At 58.8% G+C, this 24,896-nt stretch overlaps 6 protein-coding genes across 6 annotated transcripts; all 6 read right to left on the bottom strand.

Annotated features, from left to right (window-relative positions):
• Nucleotides 1-307: 307 nt before the first annotated feature.
• Nucleotides 308-3,796, bottom strand: JKF63_07119 (uncharacterized protein; the record flags this gene model as incomplete). The annotated part of the gene is made up of 1 exon (XM_067903060.1): nt 308-3,796. The coding sequence occupies one exon, from the start codon at nt 3,794-3,796 to the stop codon at nt 308-310; it is 3,489 nt and encodes a 1,162-aa protein (XP_067759498.1).
• A 1,079-nt stretch (nt 3,797-4,875) lies between these two features.
• JKF63_07118 (uncharacterized protein) lies at nt 4,876-8,676 on the bottom strand (the record flags this gene model as incomplete). Its single annotated transcript, XM_067903059.1, has 1 exon — nt 4,876-8,676. One exon carries the CDS (start codon nt 8,674-8,676, stop codon nt 4,876-4,878), a length of 3,801 nt encoding a protein of 1,266 aa, XP_067759497.1.
• Nucleotides 8,677-10,876: 2,200 nt separating this feature from the next.
• On the bottom strand, nt 10,877-12,307 carry JKF63_07117 (uncharacterized protein; the record flags this gene model as incomplete). The annotated part of the gene is made up of 1 exon (XM_067903058.1): nt 10,877-12,307. The coding sequence occupies one exon, from the start codon at nt 12,305-12,307 to the stop codon at nt 10,877-10,879; it is 1,431 nt and encodes a 476-aa protein (XP_067759496.1).
• A 1,901-nt stretch (nt 12,308-14,208) lies between these two features.
• JKF63_07116 (uncharacterized protein) lies at nt 14,209-17,400 on the bottom strand (the record flags this gene model as incomplete). The annotated part of the gene is made up of 1 exon (XM_067903057.1): nt 14,209-17,400. The coding sequence occupies one exon, from the start codon at nt 17,398-17,400 to the stop codon at nt 14,209-14,211; it is 3,192 nt and encodes a 1,063-aa protein (XP_067759495.1).
• Nucleotides 17,401-18,651: 1,251 nt separating this feature from the next.
• Nucleotides 18,652-20,736, bottom strand: JKF63_07115 (uncharacterized protein; the record flags this gene model as incomplete). Its single annotated transcript, XM_067903056.1, has 1 exon — nt 18,652-20,736. The coding sequence occupies one exon, from the start codon at nt 20,734-20,736 to the stop codon at nt 18,652-18,654; it is 2,085 nt and encodes a 694-aa protein (XP_067759494.1).
• A 1,474-nt stretch (nt 20,737-22,210) lies between these two features.
• Nucleotides 22,211-23,902, bottom strand: JKF63_07114 (uncharacterized protein; the record flags this gene model as incomplete). The annotated part of the gene is made up of 1 exon (XM_067903055.1): nt 22,211-23,902. One exon carries the CDS (start codon nt 23,900-23,902, stop codon nt 22,211-22,213), a length of 1,692 nt encoding a protein of 563 aa, XP_067759493.1.
• Nucleotides 23,903-24,896: the final 994 nt, after the last annotated feature.

Here is a 24,896-nt window from a genome sequence, read left to right as displayed (position 1 = left end):
CGTTTCTATGAACTCTGAGAAGCACTGATCACACACTGGCTTCAGTACGTCTACGCGCGCGTGTGCGGATGCACCTGCCCACGCACAGGGGAGGGGGGGGGTCATCCCCCTTCTGGCCCATCGCGCAGGTCTACAAAGCGCCGACTCTCATCCCTTCCCCTCCCTTCGATCCGGCCCCCAGTGGGTGCAGCTCCTCTCTAGTTGAGTCCGGTCATCTAAGCTGTGCTGGATACACAAAACACTAGACGGTGAAGGAAAGAAAGAAAAAATGAAAGGATGACACGCGAAGAGAAGCCAAAGCGCACTGTTATGCCTCACCGACGCGGCCGGCGATACCGCAGACAACCAAATCATCCAAGTCCTTGACGCTTTGTAGCACAACGTTGTGCTCATTCGCCAAGAACAGGACAGAGAAAAAAAAGAACGCTGGCGAAAGCGTGTTTGTGGAGGACACAGCAGAGATGTAGGGAAGGACGGAGCGCACAACGTCGCTGAACCGCGTGGGCGCCACGCTCTCTGGCGTCTGTGCAGTAGAGCCCCCAACGCCACCAGTCGCGGTCGACCCTGCACCTAGCAGCGGATTCACGGCAGTCTCTTTGAGGGCTTTGGCAGCCTGGGCATCGCCGGCACCGTCCCCTGTGCGTGAGCGCTTTCGAAGCGTGTTGAGCGCCGCTAGCGCATGCGCCTTTAGCGCCGCTCCCTTGCGGTTCACTTGCGGGGGAGTGCCTCCATCCTCGTCCTCCTCCTCTGTCCGAGATGCCACCGCGGCGCCGCCGGCGCGCAGCGCAGCAAGATCGACTGTTTCCTCCTGATTGTTTGCAGTCAAATGCCCCTGGAGTGCATCCCACATCAGCTCCCGGAGCTTCACCACATCCACTTGGTTCAGTATGGTCGCCTCGGGTGGGCTCAGCACCTTCAACAGCTCGAGGGGGTCTGCCAGGAGGGCGTCATGGCCGGTGCCGCTGGTGCGAACCGAGGAGCCGCCAGAGGCGATCGCTGCAGCAGATGCAGCAGCAGCCGAAGCAGCCGTAGCCAGCTCCATCTGCTCGACTAGGCGCGCATCCGCAGAGTTGCGGAAACCGCCCTGCACGTAGCGACGTTCCTCCTCGTCGCTATGGTCATCGTCGGGGCCGTAGAGCTCGGCGTAATCCGCGTAGTCCCCGCCAGCCTCGCCGCCATCCTGCGCCTCCACCTCCGCCCCGCCAGGGAAGAACTCCACAGGCATGTTGTCGAAGTAGCGGGCACCCACACCGCCGTAGCTGTCCTCGTCCACGGCGTCAACTCCGTAGCAATCGCCGCTGCGTTGTGCTCGGTCACTGCGGCTGTTGCCGTCACCAGTGATGCCGATGCTGGCGCCCTCCCCGATCGCGGAAGCTGACGACGGCCCTTCGGTACGCGCGCCAGGGATGCTGTCGATGAGGTGCCCCGTCGCAGACTTGCGCAGGAGGTTCCAGTGAGTCAGCGAAGTGGAAAAAGGCTGGAAAAAATCCTGTGTGTGCACCGGGAACGGCATGTAGGATGGGATCGTCTTACCTGGGATCGGCGCTTCAGGTAGCAGCAGCCCTGCCTGGTCTGCCTTGCTGCGCTGCACGGCGCTCTGCGTGTAGGCCAGCACCGCGTGCGCGGCATCCTTCGCCAAGAGCAGCTGCTTGCCGAGAGGAGTGATATTTCGCGCGGCTGTGGCCGCCTGCCGCAGCGCGCCGTCGTCGGATAAAAGCTTTGCTTCTGTATGAAACGGGGTAGTCGAAGCGACACCGCTGGCACCAGCACCTCGCCCAGAGGCGGGCGACTGCGGTAGCTGGAACACCACCGTGCGCTCCTTGCGTGCGCGCTTTGCCCCTGGTGGCGGTAGCTCAGCTCCGACAGCGCTGCTCGGGTTGTCCCTCTGCTCACCACTGTTCCTATTCCGAGCAGATTCGTCACCGCCGGCACTTATCTGGGATTGAGTGAAGCGGTGTTCGCGGTGAAGGCGCGAGAGCTCTGAGAGCCCCTGCACGGCTGCCAGCGGGTTTGCAGAGACCTCGCTCAGAGGACACCACGATGCTGGGTCCTCTGCCTCAAGAGCCAGTTGAGTGTGGCCGTTGAAGAGCGTGTCAATCAGCTCCATATCAGCAGCGCCTGATACAAGACGGCGGGCCTCGGCACCGCGGTCGGCACCGTCACTGCCGGTGACGACACTGAGATTTGCCTTGTCGTAGTACCCACTGTTGGCGTCGTCGTCGTCGCCGCCAGCGCTGCCCCAGTCATCGAAGCCGGCATCATCACCGTCGGGGCCGTCGTCGCCGCCAATGCCGTGGGTGGTGTACCTGCCATGAGCCTCCTGCCCGTGCTGGTTGTCGTAGGTGCGCACTGTTGCACCACCCCCAGCAGCGGGGGCGGCGGCTGCCGCCGCCGCCGCCCAGTCACTGTGAGATATGCCGTGGCTGTGACCCCCTCGGTCGTCTAGAGTGACGCCGCTACTGCTATAGCCCTCACGTGCGTCGGCCTCGAGTGACATGCGGGCAAGGCCACGCACCTCCTGCGGCATAGGCGCAGTGTGCGCAAGCAGCAGCAGCGGGTCGATCAGGCTTGCTTGACTTCCGCGAGCGTCGCCGCTGGCACTGTCGCGCATCTGTGGGAAGGACTCTGAGCCTCGGGTGCTCCTGAGTTGGCCAGTCGGCGACACTGCTGCCGTCAAACCCTGATACGGGGGCAAGTCGGCGACGGTCTCGTACACAGCGCTGTCGAGCTCAACGGCGGCGTGTTGCGACACACGCGAGGGCGCGATTGTCTCCTCCTGAGTTTCCTGGCCCTCGGCAGCATCGCTCCCCGGTGGTGAGTGTGGCAGGTTGGTGCCCGAGACGCGCTGGCTTCCCCGTTGATTTCTAGTGCTCACGGCAATCGAAACGGGCATGACGGAGTAGTCCACATCTAAAATGATGTTGCCAGCCCGACCCATAGGTGCATTGTTCATGAGAAGTCCCTGCGCATTACCCTGGTCGAATTTGGAGGTGATCGCGCGGAACTGCGCGTTGACACCGGTCTGCGTGAGAGCCGTTCGGCTCTTGCTGTCCAGATTGATCTCCGTCGCCTCCATTGCCAGGGTACGAGTGGCAGAGGCCAATGCAGCAGCAGCCGCGCTCCGGGAACGGGTTTTCGAGCGCTGCTGCTGCTGCTCACCTCCTCCCTCGCTGTCCTCCCCCTCTCCATCGTCCCCGTTGACCGTCGACGGTTTGCCTGAGGCATCCCCTTTGCGCAGCAGGCGCTGAACCATCTGGTTGCTCTGTTGATAAGTACTGTCCACGCGACTCGTCCACACCTTCGAGCATCCCTCCACGACTGTTGCCGCCTTAGTGAAGCCTGAGTAGTCGTCCGCCGACGCGGCATCCAGTGTCGTCTCTATGGTGTGGGTGATCCCCTCCAGAAGGTCGCTGGCCTCTTTGCTGGCCCACGCGTTGCGGCTGGTGATCTTGCCCTCTATAGCCTGATTGAGTGCAACATCGAGATCCTGCACTGTGTGGAAGCGTGGACGCTGGCGCGGAAGCCGGGTGCGACCGGGGTGCAGCGCTTGCTCCTGCGTGAGTTGCGTGGGCTGCGGAGATGAATCAGCGGCCACAGCCCTGTTCGTCTCTTCGTCAAAAATGACAGACGGCCCGGCGGCGAGGGCACCGTCGTCACCGCCTCCACGGCGCAGAAAACCGGCCCGCGGCGTCGGTGAGGGCGCGGGCGCGGCACTGTTGTCAGTGGTTGAATGGATTGGAGGCGTGACACTCGCCGCCTCGCCTCTATGGCTGGGCCTCAACTCTGGTGTGTGCATTACCCCCCCCCCTCCGTGTGTATAGGAAAAGAAGGGAGAGAGAGAGACACGAGGGGGGAGAGGGGGGGAAGGGGGGGCAGAGAAGGGCGGCAGCGACAAAACTACTCAAAACGCTCTTGATATGAGTGACAAGAACAGCAGTAATGCTGGCAAAGGTAGCTGTAGCAGCAGGTACCGTACCGATATACCTGGCGTTCCTACACCCCGCAAAACGGTTCAGTGGGAGTGGAGAAGGGAAGTAGAAGAAGAGGGAGTTGGTTTGACTTACACACGCACGCACACATTCAAGTGAAACCACTGGTGGTGAGACTGAGCGCGGGAAGGTAGCAGGTGAGCTCCACCTCTCCCCTGTCGATCCTTCATTGCACGGCTGCCACAACGATTGCAAGAGAGGGTGTGGTGGCATGCGCCAGATTTTGACGGTAGCATATGTATAATGCGAGAAAGAGAGACATGACTCCCCCCCCCTCCTCCTCCCCTGTGCTATGATGCGACGTGCGCTTGGGCGGCTCTGTAATAGATGCGTGTATAAGCGTTTTGTGCGCTGCTCTTGATGATGACGAATGACGTCGAAGACAGATGAGAAGACCTGCTACAGATATTCGCGGTGAGCATCCCCCCCCCCCCCGGCCCACATGGTGGTCCCCCACCCCCACCCTAGTCGCCCTCTGCCCCTCCCCCCCAGACTACTTTAAAAAGCATCAGATCTTTCAGGGGGAGCACCAGCGAGCTCAACGAGGAGGAGAGCTGCGTCGTGTGTGCCGACCGAGTCAGGCGTGGGCGGGCTGCTCACAGATCTTGACACGCAACTGCTAAAGCCACCATCTGCCGTTCTCGTGGTAGTTAGGGAAGAGGGGGCACGTTAATACGTGCACACACACACACACACACAGAGAGAAGCGTCAGTGACACGCCAAACTCGACATACACACTTCAATCCATTCCCCAGGTAGTGCCAACTCGTCCCAAAATAATAATAAACGAGACATGCATCACGCTGACCTGCTCCGCCTCGCCTCGCCTCGCCTCACCCCCCTCTCTACTCCCCCCGCCGCCGCCCTGAGTTCTCTGGTCACCCCTCACCGTGTCTTGGGGAACTGCATCTGATACAGTTTGTGCTGGAGATCGCAGCTCTTGGAGAACGCAAGGGTCACACCAGCGACTCGACTAGACCGCACGAGCAAACGTGTCACGTTCCCAACATCAACGGAGTCGACGTAGCAGCGGCACGGTCGCTTCGTGCTGTCGATGACCTCGAACTCCACCTGGTCCTCCTGATCAAGGTGCGCCGGTCGCCACTGTGCGGGAGACACGACGTTGCTGCCGACGACCTGGATTAGCGGGGCACCCACCGGCACCGGGGACGCGCCGAGAGCCCGGCTGTAGGCTGTGCTGCCGGCGGCCGTGGAGACCAGCACGCCATCACCGCGCAGCTGCGGAATGCGTTCGCGCCCGTTGACGAGAATGCGGATCAGTGCGGTCTGCCCGCTGGAGCGCTCCACCCAGGCATCATTGAACGCCAGCTCCGAAAGCAACGTCCGCTCGCCCGTGTCACCCTCCTTCTCCGCCTGGCAGTAAAGCATCGTCGTGAAGTGCAGCTTCAGCGGCGAGGAGAAGAGCTCCTCCAAGGTGGAGCGATCGTTCAGCAGGTAGCCGACGTGGCCGGCGTTGACGCCATAGAATGGTATGAAGCGACGCCAGTTCTTGCGGATGCAGTGCATCATGTACCCGTCACCGCCGATGGGCACAATCAGGTCCGGCTCCTCGCCGTCTAGACACTGGAAGATGCGCAGCCTCTCGTACTGCTCCCGTGCGAGGAGATTGTTGCAATCGTAGTGGAGCTCCAGTCGAGGGATGAGGCTGGGAAAGCACAGCGTGGCCGTGTCGCGTGGGGCAACGACGCGGCGGATGCCGATGGTGCCGCCGGCGATGCCGCCAGTGCCACCAACGCCAGTCATAGCTGATTCGCGGAACCCACCATCAGCGCCACTCATCTGCCCCGCCGCCCCGGCGCTGCCGCCGAGGCCAGAGGTACCCCCCCCACTGCACCCGCTGCCGCTGCGGGTGCCATTGCCACAGTCGCTGCTAACACCGACGCTGCCGTAGAGCGAGGCGGCCGTTGTCTTGCGGGGGTCTCGGTAAAGGCCGTGCCCCTCGACGTACCGTTGCACGCAATCTGTCAATATGAAAGACGGGTTGATCTCCTGCTCCCACAACGCCTGCCGCACATCCGCGCCGGTGCTCCGTGTAACAGGGTGCACCTCCACCATCGGTGTGTCCTGAGACGAGAAGATATCGCTAAAACCGTTGACGCTACTGGTGCCTCGGTCGCCGCTCTGGTGGTTATCGCCGCTGCCGTCGTGATAGTCCGACCACATCGCAGCGCCCGAGGGCTGCGGCCCTTCACTGGAATTCAGTCTCAGGTGCGACGACGACGAAAACAGTGACGACGCGGCAGCGGATACATCACCGCCACGGCGATGGTCGTTGTCATGCACCACACCGGCCTCCGTGGCCGCGGACGTGGCACTTGCGTGATTCGCAGCGCCCACAGAGACATGCACACGCGACGGGTAGAGCTCCTCGATCAGCTCACGCACAGTGCGGTGGCGTCGACGCGCCGGGTGGTGCTCCTCGTGATGAGGACCAGCGACCCCAAGCAGACGGGAAATAGGGCGGGCTCGCGTCCCTGATGACCGGCCTAACCTTGAGCCCGGCGTGGCTGTAGCTGCTTCGTGAGAGAATGGGTAGCCTGAAGCAGCGGCAGTGGCGCCGGCGGTGGTTCGACCCACGGCAGTCACGGAAACCGGGGTGGCCGCTACAGCGCTGGTTGGCCTTAGCGTGCTCCTCAGCTCGGCCCGCACCTCCTCAACCTCTCGTGTCAGAAGGCGCTTGCGGGTGTTTTCGCCAACGGCTTCAGGCCCCTCTGGCGAGGTGGGCACGACAACCTCAGCACCAATGCTACTCCTAGTAGATCCGGTACGACGCACCGCCTCGGCCGCGGTGGGCGAGTCCACCGCCCTGTCCGTTGTCGTGTTGTCTCGGCGGGCGCAAGCTCTTGCTCCCTCGCCCGCCGATGCCTTCACTGAAAAAGAAAAGCCATCATCTGACACTATTGTGTCCATATCCTGGGGATGTGGTTTGCCCTCGCCCGAATAGTCGCCTCCCCCAAAGACATCACTGTCTCCGCGGGGGCCCGCCGTGGTAGCCGCGTCATCGACATTGCTGCCGCGCCTGCGCTGGCGCCTCCCCTGCGCGCGGTCTGCCATGGTGACGCCCTCCACATCCATCCAGTCTGGTAGAGCGGCGTACGATGCAGCGCCCCCGCCAAGCCAGCTGCTGCTGGTGGAACTCCAGTACGAGCGGCTCACCTCCACTTCGTCGTCCCCGCGACCGCCAGGTGTGTTCCACCAGCGACCTCTTGCACAATTCGCGTAGCTCACCCCAGGCTCTCCGTGCACCGACGAGGATGCTCGCCGTGAGAGGCCGGTTTTTAGGTCTGCTACACGGCCTGCAGCAGCGGGGGCGGGTGCCGATGTGGATGCCGTTCGTGTTGTCGTGCCGCCACCGCGCAACAGCGGCGAGCGGGCCAGCACCTTCACCTGATCCGGTGCCAGCGACGCCTTGGTGCTGCTCTCCAGTACATCTTCGTGGTGCTGACGGCGCGGCGACGGCATGTCGGGGATGTCGTCGAAGTAGTCCGACTCGCGATCCACCAGCGAGGCACTCTCGTAGCGCCTCTCGATAGCGCACTCTGGGTCAACAGGGTTCGATGCCGTCACCATCATCGGTGTCGGGTTGTGTTGGCGGTACTTGGACGCGACTGACATAAATCGCTCTGCGCGACGGTAGTAGTCCGCCTCCTCTGGACTCCGCACGTACTGGCCAATCGGTGAGTGATACTGTCGTGAAGTAAGCCGCGATCCGTCTCCCACAGGGCGCTGCCGCTCCAGAGCCTTAGGTGGGTAGCTCTGCGTCTGCAGCAGCAGCATCGGCACCGTCGACTTGAAATCTGCGAAGTGACTCCAGTTGAGTACTTCGTGGGCGTCATGCAGCCAGTGCACCAGCACGCTATTGGGGTAGCGGCAGATGAGCTCGTATACGATCGGCATCGATTCGTCCGGGTGCTCTAGCGCGGTGAAGTCAACGTGGACGCGAGCCAACCCGCGAGCCGCAAGTACCGCTAGCGCAGCGAGATGTGTCGATTGGCGCAAGCTGACAGGGTAGCGGGTGTTGGGGATGAGGATGATGTCGTCGAATGGCGCCAGCTGGCTGTCCTCGCGCAGGCTTGTTGCAAACGCTTCCATATACCAGTACGGCGACGAGGTAACGCAGGAGACGGGGTCTACATCACTGAAGCTGGAGATGCCGGGGGAAGGCACAGTCGTCGTCGACGGCCTTGGCGCTGACACACCCGTGAAAAGACAGCCGTGCTGCCCCTCCTTTTCAACATGGGGCTCGTGAAATGGTGACGGGGACGCCGGCGACGTCACCACATTAGGGGAGCGATCAAATATCTTTTGTGCCCGCGCAGCGATGCGGGAAACTACCGCCTTCGAACGGGAAGGCACCGCAGAAGAGGGTGTGGACCCAGATCCAGAACAGAGCTCCGGGGGAGAGGAAGAGGAGGAAGGCGGCGTCACAGCCACACCTGTCTTGGCAGCAGTGGCGCCGTTTGACGACGATAAGGCCTGCGATGTGGTAGAAGACGGCATCGTCGACGAGGGAGTTAAATCTGGTGCACCGAGCAGTAGCCTGAATATCTCTCGATGCTGCTTCGTGGGAGGATCCAGGTGGAGAGGAAACAGCGCAACGCGTGCGAGAGACGGCACATGATACGGATCCCTGCTGGTACACAGCAGTACCGACAATCGGCGCATCTTCGCAATACACACACACACACACGCACACACGCACAGACTCACAACTTACAGGAAGGAGAGACCCAGCGCCGACAAAGTAGACGCGACGAGGATGTAAAGAGAACGGGGAGGAGAGAAGTGTGGGTGGCTGGCCGTGGTTGTACGGCACTTGGCACTACCCCCCCCCCCCTTCAGCACGGAGTAGAAGCTCCTTCTACTCTTCCTGCTCGTTTGACGAACACACATACAACCACACACAACAACAAAAAAAAAGAGCGGATGACAAGTTAAAGGGCAGCAAGACCGTCGAGGGGGGGAGGAGGGAGGGGGGGGTACACAACACCCAAATGGTCTGGTGGTAAGGAGTGATATCCGTGACGGTGATTTGGAAAAAAAAAGAGTAGCCCAAGAGAGGAAGAGAAGGTGTGGAGGAGGAAGGGAGGGGGGGAGGAGGAAGGTGAAAGGGGGGAAGAGGAGGGGAAGAGGAGGGGGAGGTGTTTGAGCAGCGGATTGGGGAACTAATATATATATATATAGAAGGTGCACACACGCACGCACGCGAGTCAGTGTGAGAGGGGAGGGGGAGAAGGGGGAAGGGGAGGGGAAGAGAGAAGACTAATCAAGCTGCTCTATGTGAAATATATGTGTACGCGTATGTGTGTAAGGCATATTATATAAAATGAAGAGAGAAGAAGAAGAGAGAGCGTTGATAGAAGGGGGGGCAAGCAGACACACACACACACACACGTGCGGTGAAGCAGATCGCGGTGGTGTCAGTGAGAGAGGAGAGAGGTAGAGAGAAAAAGCTTAAGCACATGGAGAGAAGGGTAAGGAAAGGAAGCCTGATGGATACGGCCACAGGATGTGTATCATAATTGCACATATGCTCGAGAGTAACAGCACGGAGGGGAAAAGGGGGAGAGGGAAGGAGGGAACAAGGGAACGGGGGCAGCTAGAAGACTACTACTTGTGTGCATGCGTACGTGTGTATATATATATGACTGGGTATATATATATATATATATATTTTTGCGGGGGGAGAGTGGGAAACGAGAATTCGCGACGCGGAGCCACACAACCCCCCTTCCTCTCCGCCGATAGATGTGGGCGCGCGTGTGCTTTGGCAGTGCCGACATCATCCTTAATCTCCCTCTGGCCCCTCTCCCACCCTGCACGGACCCTCACATTTACTCTTTATCGCCACAACCCTTTCTTTTGGGGGGGGGGGGGGGAAGGGAGCTCCATTGTGTGGAAGAGCCGCGGCGGTTGTCAGTGTGCGAGCATAAATACACAAAGTGACAGACTAGTAGATATGGCAAGACGCGGGGGGGGGGGGGAAGAGAGAAGGCATGGGGGAAAAAAAAGAGCTCCACCCAAAATTTTATATATTTACGGTGGGAGCCCCCTTCCACCCCCCTCCCCACCCCCAGACCATTGCGACGGCCAATACTACCCCACCATTAGCCCCAAAAAAGCTCTTCCTACCACCGCTCACTCCCCATCACACACGCACCCATAAAACAAATGCACAGCAGAGAGGGGATCGACCGAGACACGATCCGACCTTTAAACGTGAATTGAACAACGAACCTGAACAAACGAGGCGAACACCAATACGTAACGACGAAGGAGGGGGGGGGAGAGAGATGCAAAGAAAAAAAAAGACATGGCGTGACGTAAGGCGGGGAGGACGGGAAGTATACAAGAGAAAGAAAAACTGAGAGCAGGGCAGGCTCAAAGGAGAGCCTCAAGTAGTTCAAAAACGAATCTACAACACGTGTAGGAGAGGGAGAGGGGAAGAGGAAGAGGAAGGGGGAGGGGGGGTGATGATGTGCAGGCGAAGCACAGACCCGAGCGTATAACACCAAAAACAGACAAAATAAAAGTGCTACGATGCGCAGATGATGCACAAAATGAAACGGAGCGCGAAATCTAAGAAATGAAGGAAAGGAGTGGACACACGCACACACGCGTGGGCTTGTGTCCGGCGCTTCGTCAGCGAGGAAAAGATGATAAAAATGGAAGTATATATATAGTATATATTTTTTTTGAGTGTCTTGGCTCACGTCTGTGCGACACACCTCGACGCACGCACGCACGCACACACACACACACAAACCACATCACGCGATCAGATACGCGTATGTCCAGCACTCCACCCCATCCCCATCCTCCTTTTCCTGCTCTCTTTCGCTCTAGTGGTGCGCTGACGTCCACCTCAATCACTGTCTATTGGCTCGAGGCAAACCTGTGGGCGCTCACAGTGATACACAATGGAATGGCCCTGCCAATCGCCATTGCCAAAGAAAGCAGACTGCTCCGCCATGTCCGGCCCTCCGGCGGTTCGGCTGCCAAAGGCTGATGACGTCTCGAGGCACTTGCTTCTGGCGCGTTGGTCCCCCTGCTGCACCGCCCTCTGCAGCCTCTTCAAGTGTGCATCCGTGGCCCCCACATCATTCTCGATGCTCCGATAGACAGCAGCCTCATCCACCCTGGGCAAGGTGTAGTGGGTGTCCCTCATCAGCTTGCTTGGCTCGCGCGTTGTGCGAAAGCCCACCAGCGGCACGTGATGACTGCGCAGGTTGTACTTCGGGCGTTGCCGCCTCGCGGTGCCATCCTCGGTCTTACGCTTTGCCCTTTCACTGCAACACGTAAAAAAGAAGCCGCAAGAAAGGCAAACGGTCTTGGGTGCTCGTGTGACACCGACAGCGGCGGCATCCGACCCCGCTCTGTCGCCGCCTTTCCCCGTGACCCTCCTCCTGTCCTCCGCCACAGCACTGCCGCTGGGGCGCACGGGTTGTGCTCTAGGTACCATGCGGAGCGTGAGGTGACTGGGATAGGACAAACCGCCTTCTTCGCGGCGTCGCTCCACGTCCTCTGGCGCCAGCGGCACCGTTATTGGCACTGTGAGAATCGTGCTCAGTACATTGAGCACCGGCTTATCGCGACTGCCGCCCTCCCCACTCCTGTGCGTTGCCGCGTCCAAGTCCGCCGTCGGCGGTGAACAGCGCGCCGGCCCTACCTCTGAAAAATGATGAGTGCTCGTCGGAGAGACGTCATCGGCTCCGTGAGTAACGGGCGCGAGCGCCGCAGGCGACGTCCGCAAGCCCCCAACCGCGGCACTGGGGAGTGGCGACGGCTCGGTGCCCAGCAACTGGGGCGGATGCGCCACAGCGTTGGTGTCATCCACCTCCAAAGTGTCTGAGGTGGAAGTCACTGTAGCCGCAGAGGCAGCTTGCCGCTTCCGCGCCGCCCCCACCTGCCTGCCACCGCAGTCGCTGACGGCAAAGCCACTGGCGCTTGGGGTAGAGTTGAGACCGACGATGCTGACGCGGGGGGTGGCAGCGGAGTGGGCCAGTGCACGGTTGGGCAGCACTGCAGGACTCAAGTAGGCTGACGATGGAATCAAAACATCCGAGAACCCACTCGTGGACGAAGAACCTAGGTCTGAGGTAGAGTTGGCGGCTGTCGTGGCCACAGCGAGAAGCGCTGTAGGGCTCCAAGAGCCGGATCCCTCGTAGTAGTAAGCGTAGCTACCACTACTGGTGCTGGCTCCGCCACCACTGAAGTCGCCAGAGGCGCTGGGGGACGAGGAGAGTGTGTCCGTGTCGTATCGATGGACAGAGAAGGTGGGAGGGTGCCGTTTCATGGACAACCGCATCCTTTTTTTTTTTTTGGGGGGGGGGACCTCGATGGATATCGCTCGGGGTGCGCCCACGCAATGCACCCACTGACGTCGCCGATACGAAGGAGCAACGCAATTTTTAACGTGAGAAAGACCTCTGATACTTCTTTCTTAAGGCAGGTCAGCGCGCACCTACACACACACGCGCGCGCGCCCGTGCTGATTCCGCTGAGTGGGACACCGCTCCCTCCCCCCCCCCTTCGCTCGCTCGACCAGCGGGTGAAACAAGAGCTCCGCCTAGACGCGGTGTACTTCTACAGCAGCGATGAGGCTGCGGTTGAACGCTGGGAGCAGAGGTTGTGCGGTTTCAAGAACGGCAACGAAGGCGAGGGGAGTAGGGCGGGAAGTAGAGGGGGAGTGAGGTTGAGGCACGAACACACGCACACCTGACATTCCCACGCGCATTCCCGTGCACCTTTTATGTGTACAGATGAAAAAAAAAGCACGTTTGTGTGCTTTCTTTTGCTTTTTCTTTTGTTGCCCAGAAAAAAAAAGAGAAACTGTTTTGTAGGAAGCCAAGTCAACAGGTGGGGGGGGGGGGAGCGAGGAAGCCCTCCGAGCGCGGCGTGTGTATCACACACGCGTGTGGTTGCGACTGTGCGCTACAACCGAATTGGTAAGAGAGAGAGGAACAACGAGAAGCGGATACGGTGAATACAAAACGCGTGCGGCAGTCACGCACATTATCGTGAAGTGCTAAATATGTTGAGGGAGAGCATGAAGGAAGGGAAGGAAGGAGGGGGGGGGGGCTGAGAAGTGCATAAGTGGAGACGATGGGCAGCTGTACACATCAACTCGCACACGAACAGCACACCCTCTCACCGAGGCTAGCGTGCCGCCCCCCTGCCCTCTCCTTACCATCATGAGTACGTACGCACATGCACACATCTGAGGTAAAGAGAGCACACCACGGGAACGTTAAGACTCGGTTGGGAAAGAAAAAAGTTAGTCGTGTTGCGGAGGAGGCGGCACGGAGGCGCGGCATCACGCCGCAGTCCGCTGCCACCCCGCCACTACCCCCCTTTTAGCCAGAAAAAAGTCTGGCTCTGTCGGTTGTTGGCGTTGCCGTCCTCTTGTTCGCATACTTTTGCAATCACCGTTTCTCTTGACAAAGGGCCAGGGGGTTCGACAGAATGAGGGCTCCAACACAGGGACGAAAAGAGAGCGCATCGAGTGTTTTTTTTTTTTGCGGGGGGGGAGTATGGACATGCGCGTCAATACGTTTGCATATATGAGGAGGGAGGGGGATAGTCCATAGAGCGACGTCCGAGAGGAACCGTTGCCAAAACAGAACACAAAAACATGTACATGATACTGTTCCTCCTCCTCCTCCTCCTCCTCCATCGGCATATATCACACGCACAAATGGAGAAAGGCGAGCCTGGGGGAGGGGGGAGGGGGGAGGGGGAGGGGGGACTGGAGCGTGTGTACGCTTATTGCTGGTGGTGACCCACAGCGCGTCTAACACATGAACACACACAAAGCGAAACGAAACACGGCGGGCGTGACAAAAATCCGTGAAGAAAAAGGGGAGGGGATGGGGAGGAAAAAAAAGAGGGGAGGGGGGGGGGGCAACACACGCAAAAACAGTTTTTCTCTCTTCCATCCCCTCCCTCGACTACATTAATCGGAATACCCGCTGGGATAAACAGCTACTGTACATCAGGCACACATACATATGCATATATCCATATATGCATATGAATATTAATAGAAAACGCACACACACACACACACACACACACACACAGAGGGGCGAAGCAGAAAAGAAGGTGAGGGGGATTCGCTGTGACACGAAGCTGGACCGAGAAATATAAGAGCAACGAAGAAACGAGATGACATAACACACAGACACACATGTGAACCTACCTCGCCATCTGCGATGTCTTCTCCAGCCCATTTATCCGCGACGTCTCGGACGACCCTCGCGAGGCAGTGGGGGACGAAGCACGATGGGGTGCGTCCAGCGCGTCATACGCGCCAAATCCACCTTCAGCGCCCCCCTTGCCCCTACCACCGTCGTCGCTTTCACTGCTGCTGTAAGCCAACGTCGGCAACACAGGGCAAGGTATCGAATCCGTTGGTGTCGTCGAGACTGCAGCGCCGGCGCTGCCTACACCATCCTCAGTCACGTCCAGTGTCGTCTCAATGTAGTACGCCGGTCGACCAAACACGCGCCGGCCGCGGTGTACATAGTGCGAGTCTGCGGTGACCCACATGCCCCTGAACAGCTCATGGGTGCCTGCACTCGACTCACCGGAGTCAGGCACGGTTGACGGCGCCGCCTCCGAAGCGGGAATCACCCCGGGGCGCTCCGGAGGCTTGGGTGCTGTCTCTAGTGGTACCTCAAGGGGATAGTAAGTCACTTTTGAGGCGGCCCCGCTTGGTGGCGTAGCAAGCAGCAGCATCTTTGATTGAGGTCCAAGTGACATGGCAGCAGCGCCATTGTCGACAGACACTGGAGAAGGTGGTGTCGAACTATGCAGTGCGGATGGAGCCCCTCCCTTCGATGGATTGCAATGTGGTGGAGGCTGACGCGGGCGATGGGTGACAACGGAGTTCGCCGTAAGCCCATTGGATGTGTTGAGGGTACCGGTAGTAGTGTACCCTAAAGACACAGTATCTGTAGCCGCCGCGGAGACCTTGCCAAACCCGGTGAAGGTGGAGGCGGTAGGTGCAACAGCACCAGCACCAGCAACATAGGCGTCGCTGCCGATAGGTGGCAGAATCTGGGACACCTGTGAACGAGAGGACTTCGGTGGAAAGGGCGCTACAACTGTATTTGCAGCATAGCCCTGCCCGTAGTCGCGCGAGGGCCCTGGGAGCGGTGCCGTCTGATAGAAGCCGCTTCCTGTGGATCTGGACTTCCTGCTGTTGCCCCCACCCCTCTCCATCGCCGCTGCAGGTGCGGGCTGCTGCTGCTGCCGCTGATGATAGCGCTGTTGTTGCTGTTCATGCTGCTGATAGTGCTGCTGCTGCTGTTGCTGTTGCTGATAGCGCTGTTGTTGCTGTTCATGCTGCTGATAGTGCTGCTGCTGCTGTTGCTGTTGCTGATAGCGCTGTTGTTGCTGTTCATGCTGCTGATAGTGCTGCTGCTGCTGTTGCTGTTGCTGATAGCGCTGTTGTTGCTGTTCATGCTGCTGATAGTGCTGCTGCTGCTGTTGCTGCTGCTGATAGCGCTGCTGCCGATGACGCTGCTGGTGTGGCGGCAGCAATGGTGTCGTGTGTCCTGCTTTTCCGCCAAGGCTACCCGTATTGTGGCGGTGCTGGGCGCTTTCACGGATGTGGTGATCCCTGTCGGTGGAGGCGGGGTCGTCGTTTAGATGGCGCACCTCAGGAGGGCTACCCAAGGAAGGGCCTGCAGCCAACTCCATGTACTGCCCGGGCGGTGGTAAAGAGTAAAGCAGTGGGTGCGGATTCCCGTAAAGTGCGGTTGCCTGGCATAGGGTGCTGCTGAGCGGCATGGTGCGCAGAAGCTGCGCCGAGGCAGCGTGCAACCTGCGCTTCTTGCTGTTTCCAGAGCGGCTGCGGTTGCAGCTACCCGCTGCAGCGGCGGCACTGCCACAAGCGCTGCTTGACCCTCCTGTGCGCGACTGCCTCTGGTATGGCTGGTCGGCCGCACCGGGGTATGGAGTGCTGTCGAGTCGCTCCACCAGTTTCTGCCCTCCTGTCACCTCGCCCCGAAACGTGATGGTCAGCCGCTGCTTCTGCTGCAGCAGGGTGCCGTGACGGGTGTGACCTGGCATCGCCTCTAACTGCGAGTCCTCCCACTCTTGCTCTCGTGGATCTACCGATGGCAGCGGTGCACGCAGCAGCGAGCGGTGCTGCTTAAAAGCTCCGTGATTACGAAAGGCTCGCCGGACCGAGCGGAATGTCGCGACGACAGCCTTCGACATGGGATGTTGCGCTCCAAGCAACTCCTGTGTCGCTCGCATCGCGTTTTGGAAAAGACACAGTGCATTCGTGTACTCGCTCGTGTCCTTAGAGCCGCGAGCGGTGTTTATCTGCGCAACCGCCAGATTGTTCCACGCTGCACCCCACAGTGCCTCGTTCTGCGAGTCTGAGATCTTTGGTGCCGCAGCGACCTCGAGCAGCAGGTCCGTCATTTCCTTGTCGCCTTCTTTTGGGCCATGCACCGCCCCGTCAACGGTGCCGTCGGCGGAGGCAGCGGCGGCAGCGGCCAGCTGGCGATACCGCCGCCGTTGCACCTCCAACGAACGCAACAAGTCGATTGCCTCCAGCGCAGCTGCTGTCGCTTTGTCGAACATGCGCAATGTGTTGTACGCAGCACACGTGTTGAGGGCGATGGAAGGAGAAGTGATGCCGTTGTTCTCCTCCAATTGGCGAGCAGCCTCAAAGTGACTGAGGGCCTGCCGCGGCTGAGCGCGGTTGCACTCTACAACACCCATGTTATTGAGTGTTGTGGCCTTCAGCTCATCAAGCAACGCAGGTGGTAAATCCTGCGTGCAAGTGTCAATTCGCATGTAGGCTTCACCCAACATCTTCATGGGCTCCTCAGAAACCGCCAGCGAGTTGGCGGTGAGAATGCCAACACCAGCAGCAGCACCGTCGGCAGCGGCAAGCGTCACATGACATTGCTCCATCGCCAATGTGTTCATCGCCAGTATTTCATGCACAAAGTCTTCGCCGGCAGGAGTCAAGATGGGCTCCTCCGATTGGAATTGTTGGAGGAGAGCGGTTTGAGGATCGCTCCAGCCAGCCTTGCCCATGGCACTAGCCTCAGCAACTAGCGCAAAGGGCAGCCCAGGAGGGGTAGTACTCCTAGCAAATGCTGCAGCAGCAATTGACTTTGGCGAGAGTGGATTAGACTCAACGCCGCACTGTGGCATAGGCAGTGCGCTGGAGCAGCGCACTGTCGCAATATAGGAAGCGTTTTTACCCATGCTGCTACGAAGCATGCGCTGATGCTGAGCGGCCGGTGTGCTGCATTGACTGGGGTACGTGACGCTATCTATTGAGGTGAGCATAGCTCCGTCCATGCTGTCCCCCACGACAGGTGTGGCGTCGGCGTACACGGGTTGTCCCTCGTGCAACATCGCTAAGACTGTTCCCTGTTGGTCTCCACGCGCGTGTGTGCTGGGGGCTGGGAAGGGGGGGAAGGGGGGGGGAACCAAAGTGAGTGAGTGAGTAGCGCTGTAGTGGTTTTGATGTGAAGCGTCGGGCACGCAGAGTCAAAAAATATACATACCCATACACCCTTTACCAGAGCATCAGGAGGGTGGGGGGGACACAGGCAAGCGCGACGACACGTCCCAGAGAAAAAGGGAGGGGAAAAAAAAGCGAAGGAGTAGGAGAGGCACCTCAACAGCACACACAGCCCGTGAGAAAAAAAAAGGATGGGCGGGTCAACACCAAATGTGCGGGCAGACGATAGAGGAGAGTCCACAGAAGTGAAGTGCTAGAGCACATCATGAGAAATCGAGACCGTTAAAACACGTGAACACACAAACACCCACACCAAAGCGCGTGTGGGTGCGCACGCGCGCAGCCCTCCGCTTCCTCACTAGCCACGACAACGGCAGTTCTGGAGACGACAGGATATCGTGCAAGGTGCCAGCGCTCACAGACGTGCGTGAGTGTGATGTCTGAGGTGTCCCGCTGAACAACGCATAAGCAAAATCGTGGAAGAAGACTACGGTGAGAGGGGAAAAAAACAGTCCACGTGATCGGGAAGAGGGAGGGCGAGGGCCACACACACACAATACCACACTCCCCACGAGCGCCCCTCTGATGTCAGTTTCTATAGCCTTCATATGTGTTATCCCGGACCATCCACAGCATACATTGGTGATATTGCCATTCTATTTTTCCGTTTGGTTTAATGAACCGCAGAGAACAGCGAGGACATCCGAAGAGGCAAACACACTGTGTGTGTGTGTGTGTGTGTTTGTGTGAAGAGACAAAATCTCGTACACGTAACGCGAAACTGGATGGGAAAAAAAGTGGGAAGGCGAAGACACACACACACACACATATGGTGTCGTTGCGGTGTGGGGGGTGTGGGTGAGACGTCCATCGACAAAACAAGAGGGGCAGGGGGGATGCGGAACGTTGACACACGCAAGATGCGCACACACAGAGACCGAGACAATTTTCTAAGATGCAAGCGAGAAAAAAAAAAGAGAACAAAGAATTGCACAAGTGAGACGGGGGGAAATCAGGCACCGCTACGCAGCTCACTGGATGCTGCCTCGCCCACACGTGCTCTCCCCACCCCCTTCCCTTCCCACTAAGATCCCCCATCACCACCACCACCACCACCACGCACAAGGACGACACGCACGCGTCTATCGAGTCTGACCAGAGCGACTCGCCGCGGACGCTGTGCGTCGCAACGGCTGCTGTGAATTCTGCGATGCCGCCGTCGCTGGGTTACTTGTGGAGCACTGCACGGCCTCGCGCAAAGAGCAAACGCGCTGCTGCAACGCGCTCAGGCGCGAAATGCGCGAGCGCCGTTCCCGATGCACACGCATCGTGTTCGTCGTGCGCTGTGCGACTTGTGACGCCAGCTCTAAATCGGCCTCAAGACGCTTACGTTTGTGTCCAATTTGAAGCAGCTCGTGCGACATGGCATAGACGCTCTGCGCATGCTGCGAATCTTCCGCTGCCTTGTTCAGCACCGCTGCCACTTCACTACTCTTCACCAAGTATAACTTCATTTCTTTCTCCAACTGCTGCAGCTGCTGCTGGCGATTGCTAGCCTTAGCCTCTAGCGCGGATATCTCGAGTCGCATCTCGCTAATGCGCTGGCTACTCTGCATGTCCGTCTGAGACATCTGATGCTGCTGGGATGTAATGATCTCGTCTAACCGTCGCACCTCGTCGAACAGTCGCGATGTGGCCTCGTAGGCTGACCGAGCCGCCTCGGACTCCACACGGCAGCTCGCATCCTCCTTTTCGATGATGGCCTGCAGCTCGTTTGACATCTCTTCCACAGCACGCGCAATTTCTTTTCGAAGGTGCGCCGTCTCCTGGAGCAGGTGTTCCACACTGCTGCCAACGTCGCTCACGTTGGCTTGTAGCCAGCGAGAAGCGCGCTCGTAAAAGTCGTACACGCCACGGGCGTAGTGCTCTGCCATGAGCTGATCACGACGCACCCGCAGCTGCTCGAGGTTTACCGCGGTGTCGAAAATCCATCGTGGGGCGTTCATGTGGATGAGCATGAGAACCTGATGTATGCGACTGAGGTGGCTGGCGAAGCGCAGTGCTGTACAGGTTGACTCGTAGAGGTCTGCGCGGCCACTGACGGTGGTAATGGAGACGAGGGTGATATATCCTACCAGCACAGGCTCTAAGAGGGTTGTCAGCTTCGTCTCCTTAAAGCTCGGGTCGCCGCCGCTGGCGGACACTCCAGCGACCCGCTCGACGGTTTCAATAAGATGCGACACCTCCTTGCAGAGTGGCACACGGATCGCCGCCACGTCGACAAAAGTCAGCGTCGCCATGGAACGCCGCCCTGTTGTGTCCACCGGTGCATACACGTGAAACTGTATCACGCATGACGTGTCCAGATGCTTGCGCTCCGGAAGCAAAACCGACTTGCTGGCGTTCTCGAGCAGACGCATGCGAGGAAGCGGCACCAACCCTAGCGGCGGCGGGAACTCCACGAGGGGTATCGGCTCACTCGTCTCCGTCTCCACCATCTTGCCGCCGCGGGTAGTGAAAGCGGCATAAGTGACAGTGATGCCACCCGTCGTTGGCATACCGGGTACGTCCTCCCGCCCGCTATTGGCGGCAGTCGAAGACTGTGTGCCGCTGGCTGCCTCGTTTTCCTTCCCCGTGGCATCTGCGCGATCACGGTGGTGGCGCATGATAACCTTGCCTCGAGATGTCATCCGCTCCAATAAGTCGGCTGCCGCCAACTCTATTATGCCAAGCTCGCTGTGGTGAGGGCTACCGTAAAGGGTCTGGCTGCGCCCGCTCTCGGGTGGCCCATTCACAAGAAAGACGTAACTCTGCCCAGAAGTGCAGTTTGACACGCATGGTGCCACCACCTCCTCGTAGAACCGCGCTGTGGACCCCCCGCAGTGAACGCGGGTGACGTTGAACGGCTGCGACCAGCCGCAGGCAGACTGGCTGCTCTGCTGCCCCTGTGACGACGACGACGTCCCACCGCCATCGCCCGCACCGTCGCTGTCAGGCTGGCGAATGCGTAACGACGTGCAGCTCGATGACGTTGAGGTCCGCTCCACATCGGACATAACCCGCACGTGGCTCTCCACACCCTTTAATATATTTTTGCATACATGCTGCTGCTGCTGCTGCTGTGGGGCGGCAGTGGCACCTGATGCGGCAGCCCCCGCACGCGCTTGGTACTGCGTGGAGGCCGAGGCCGCCTGGGTGTAGGACTTGCTCCTGCTGAAGGCGTCCATACTGATGGAGCCCCCTTTGGGGTTGCTCGCGGTGTGGTCAGCACACGACGCTGTGTAAAGCCAACCCCTGAGCTACAAGGAAATGATACTCTGGTGCGCTTCCGGGATAGAAAAAAACGAAGGGAAAAAAGAAGCAGGTCCACGCGCCCAAGTACCCGCGCAACTCTTTCCTGGCGGTGGTGAATATCTGCCCTGCCTGGTGCGCCTGTGTGTGTGTGTGTGTGTGTGCGGAATGCGTGGGAAGCGTACCTTTCAGTTGGCAGCAAAACTGGCCAAACACGCGGCAGAGGTGCCTGGAGTGACACGAAAAAAAGAGAGGTCGAAACAGCACCCGCCCTCCGTGTCTGTGCGCCTTCTTGTGTGGGCCACTCCTCTAAACGCAGGTATTCCTCTCTCTCCCTCTGTGTACGTATTATCTACAAGTCTAAGAGAAATAAAAACTAACAAAAAAATGTGAATGGAGGGGGGGGGAACGGATGGAATAGGGTGAGGTGGCGGTGTGTGTCCCGGAGGGGGGAGAGGGGATATGAGGAGCGGGCGGGAGCGGACTAATCTAAGCGAGAAGACATTTGTTTGCCTTCGTCTGTGTAGGTATGTAAATGATCCTATCCCTCAATGCGTGGGTCCGCATGTGTTTGCGGGTGCCTGTTAACCCTCTGTGTGTGTGTGTGTGTGTGTGTGCGTATGTGGTGGTGGTGGTAGTGGTGGGGGGGATGGAGAGGAGGGAGGGACGGAGGGAAAGAGGAGAGAGGAGAGAGGAGAAAAATGATCATCCGATGAAACAAAGGAGGATATGTTGACAGTGGAGGCTACTCTGAAGACATGTACGTGTGAGTGCTCTCTCTCTCTGCCTGTCTGACACGCCGCTGCTGCAGTCAATATACACATCTGCGGCGTACGCGCGCGGGGTGTACCAAAAAGGGAGGCTAAACGAGATGTCAAGATGATGCTCCAAGCAGGCGGGGGGGGGGGGAAGCCGTGGCCCCATGGGGCGGTTTTCGCTCCCCCGCGTGCGAGGGTAAACAGAGAAGTACAAGTGCACGACTTGACCACTCGAGGTGGGACGTGGGCACAACGCGATCCTTCTCTCCATCACACACGGGCCTATTCGGAGCACCATCAATTAACGTGACCGTGTTGGGCAGGTAAACACCTGATGCACAGATGTATTAGTGAGGATGCGAATGTTGTGGGTGCTGACGAGTATGCGAAAGATTTTGATACTTCATTTTGGAGAGCCCACAGGAGCATGTAGAAAAACGAAACAGGCGTTACACCGGATAAGCAACGACCCAGAGCAGAGATGATGATGATCGCCGGCACACCCAAACACTCACAGAAACACCCCAAAATGTGGGCATGCATTACGCGTTTCATATCCCAGCGTGTACATGGGCGCTATTTGTGGGTGTGGCTGTGCGTGTGTGTGTTCTCTTTCCCCACCCCAGCCCCCCTTACGGATTGTGCATCAACTCTACACCAACGACTGCTCGCCAACGGACGGATTCGGTGATCTCTGCACACACGCGGCGCTGCTGCGGGTGCCTTTGTAGTTGCGATCGAAGATGGTGCGCCTCGCTGCGTTCGGATTCCCCGAGCTGGTGATGTACATTCGACTCGAACGATAATTCCCACCGCTGCTAACGCTGCGCCGCTTTGGGATGCGGTTTCGGACGTCGACGTCGTCTCCAACGCCGACACCATCTCTCATGAAACCGAAGTAGGTGTTGACCTGAGGAACCTTATCATGGGGTTCAGAGGTTGCACTGTCAGCTGTGTCGTTGCCCGTGCTCGCCCGTGCCGCCACCGCCGCATCCGGTGAGGTATCAGCGCCCAAGTACTGGGCATGGTGCGGCAAGCTGGTATTGATGCCGCCAGGCTTCGAGCGTGATACAGCAGTGTAGTACCGCTTGCGTGCGCTGTGCGTGGTATCACCTTTTCTACCTCCGATACCCTTAGCTCTGCCGGGGAAGCGCCCCAAGGATTCTGTCGCACTCCTGGGAGCCGACAGCGACGCTCTCGCTGACGACGGCCGACCACTCCGCGGTGTCGAGAGAGACTGTGGGTCTCTGCGTGACACGACTGCCGGGCCCGTAGGGGTGCTGATGACCTGTGCGTACGTGAGGGAAGATGCGAGAGAGATGCGTCCTGGGACGTTACCGCGTGGCTGCTGAAGCGTTAATTGGCAAGGTGGAGTTTCAGATGCATCTTCGTCGATATCAACGATGATCGGCTCCGAGACAACAGCGCCGGCGCGCCGGATTTCACCATCCTCCGTGTGCAGCAGTTCTCGTTGAGGGGCAACAGCAGAGGCCGTGCGGCGGCTTTGCGCAACGGGCACAAACACCGACTGCCTCGGCGGACATGTTCGTAGAGGGGTGCTACTACCTCCCTCTGGGCCCGTATTCCCACTCCCCACAGTCGCGCCGCCCATGCCCAATAATGCTGACGGGTAGAGGTTGGAAGAACGAGGGGTGTTGCAGTTGCTGGAGCCAGCCTCTGCTCCTGATGCAGTCGAATTCTTGTGAGAACAGCTAGAGGCCCGCAACGGCGTTACACCACCGGTCTTTCCCTTTTTGGGTGCTGAAACAGTGGCCGGTACAACACTTCCCAGGGTCGCCTTACCGGCACCGATACGGGAAGCGGAAGCTGTGGAGGGCGCCGCGTGCTCCGTGAAGCTGCTCCCTGTGAGAGGGCGTGGTGTTGCAGCGCCTGTACCCGTCTTGCTGTGAGCCTTTGGTGCTGCTGTGAAACCGGCCAACACTGCGTGATAAGAGTCACCCAGACTTTTAAGGCGGCTCTCGAACCACACGTCTCGCTCCTGCAGCTGATGCGCATACCAGTGACGCAACTGTACGACCCACTCCGCCGTCTCAATCAGCTTGCGCTGCAGATCAATGACGCTGTGGCACTGGAGCGGATTCATCTCTAGCAGACCGGAAACATCCGCCGCTCGGCGTGTGAGGTGCGCCGACGGCAGGCTCGACGCCTCTCCTGGAGAGGTCACATACGAATTGCGGGGAGAGATCTGCGGCCCTGTCGCCAGCGGTGCACCACCGCTATCACAATGGCTGCTGTTCAAACCCCTCTTGGCACTGTCATCTACGAGAGAGACAGCCATGGCCGTGTGACGACGAATGTCGTTCATGTTGAGCGTAGGGATCATCATCTCTCTGAAGCACTGGAGGGAGTCAAGTACCCGATGGTGGTGACGGTGGTAATGGTGGGCGGGGGAGGGGGGCGGGAGGGGCGAAAGGGTTGGCAAGTTCCGAGAAGAAGGATACCTCCGCACACCCAGACTCCCGCACAGAGAAACACAGACAACGATGACGGAGTGGCGAAAGAGAAAAATAAACAACGCCTTTGGGGGAGGGGGGGATTTCGAGCGGGGGCTAAGCCAGGAAGACGCGATGCGGAAGTGCGCTTGGCACACACACACACACACACGCACACACACACACACAGACGGGCACAGACAAGTGAAGTCCGAAGTGTAGCCACTATGAAGCAGGAAAAAAATGGATGAACACGAGCGACGAAGGCAACGCGCGCACAGACATACAGACACCCACAAAAAAAAAGGGGGTAATGCACGCCAGTGGACTAACAAAAATATATATCTCGAAATATGAAGAACGAGGTAGCGATAGAACCTACAAAGTGAGTCCCATCTCACCGGCGACAAATCACAAACAACGATAAGGGAGGTGAGAAATTGGGGGGGGGTGGGAGGTGGAGAGGAAAAGGGCAGGGCGGGGTGGAAGACAGCCGGGGGCAACGATGATTCGGGGGAGGGGGGGAGAGGGAGAGGGAGAGTCAATAGACCTGGTACAGTGAAAAACAAAAGGGGTGTCCGTTTTTACGCAAAGAGGGCAAACACAAAGGAAGAGGAAGGCGCTGCTGCAGACACGGACAGACAGACAGACAGACAGAGACACGCGATGCTTCGAAGTGTGTATGTGTAACAGCACACCGGCACATACACACACGTGTATATATGCATATACTTATGTGTGCGTGTGCGCGTCAGTGTATCTCTGGAGAAGGTTCACGGCGATGCCAAAGATAATGTCCACGGTGTACTTGAAAGCTGTGCGGTAGACAATGATACCCGAAGCGGGGAGACGCTCAAGACGACAAGAACAGCTCGCAACAAAACT

This window comes from Porcisia hertigi, chromosome 6, assembly GCF_017918235.1.
Source record: "Porcisia hertigi strain C119 chromosome 6, whole genome shotgun sequence".
NCBI classification, from domain to species: domain Eukaryota; phylum Euglenozoa; class Kinetoplastea; order Trypanosomatida; family Trypanosomatidae; genus Porcisia; species Porcisia hertigi.
Note: the sequence above shows the minus strand (reverse complement) of the source record. Positions and strands in the feature narration are given on the sequence as shown.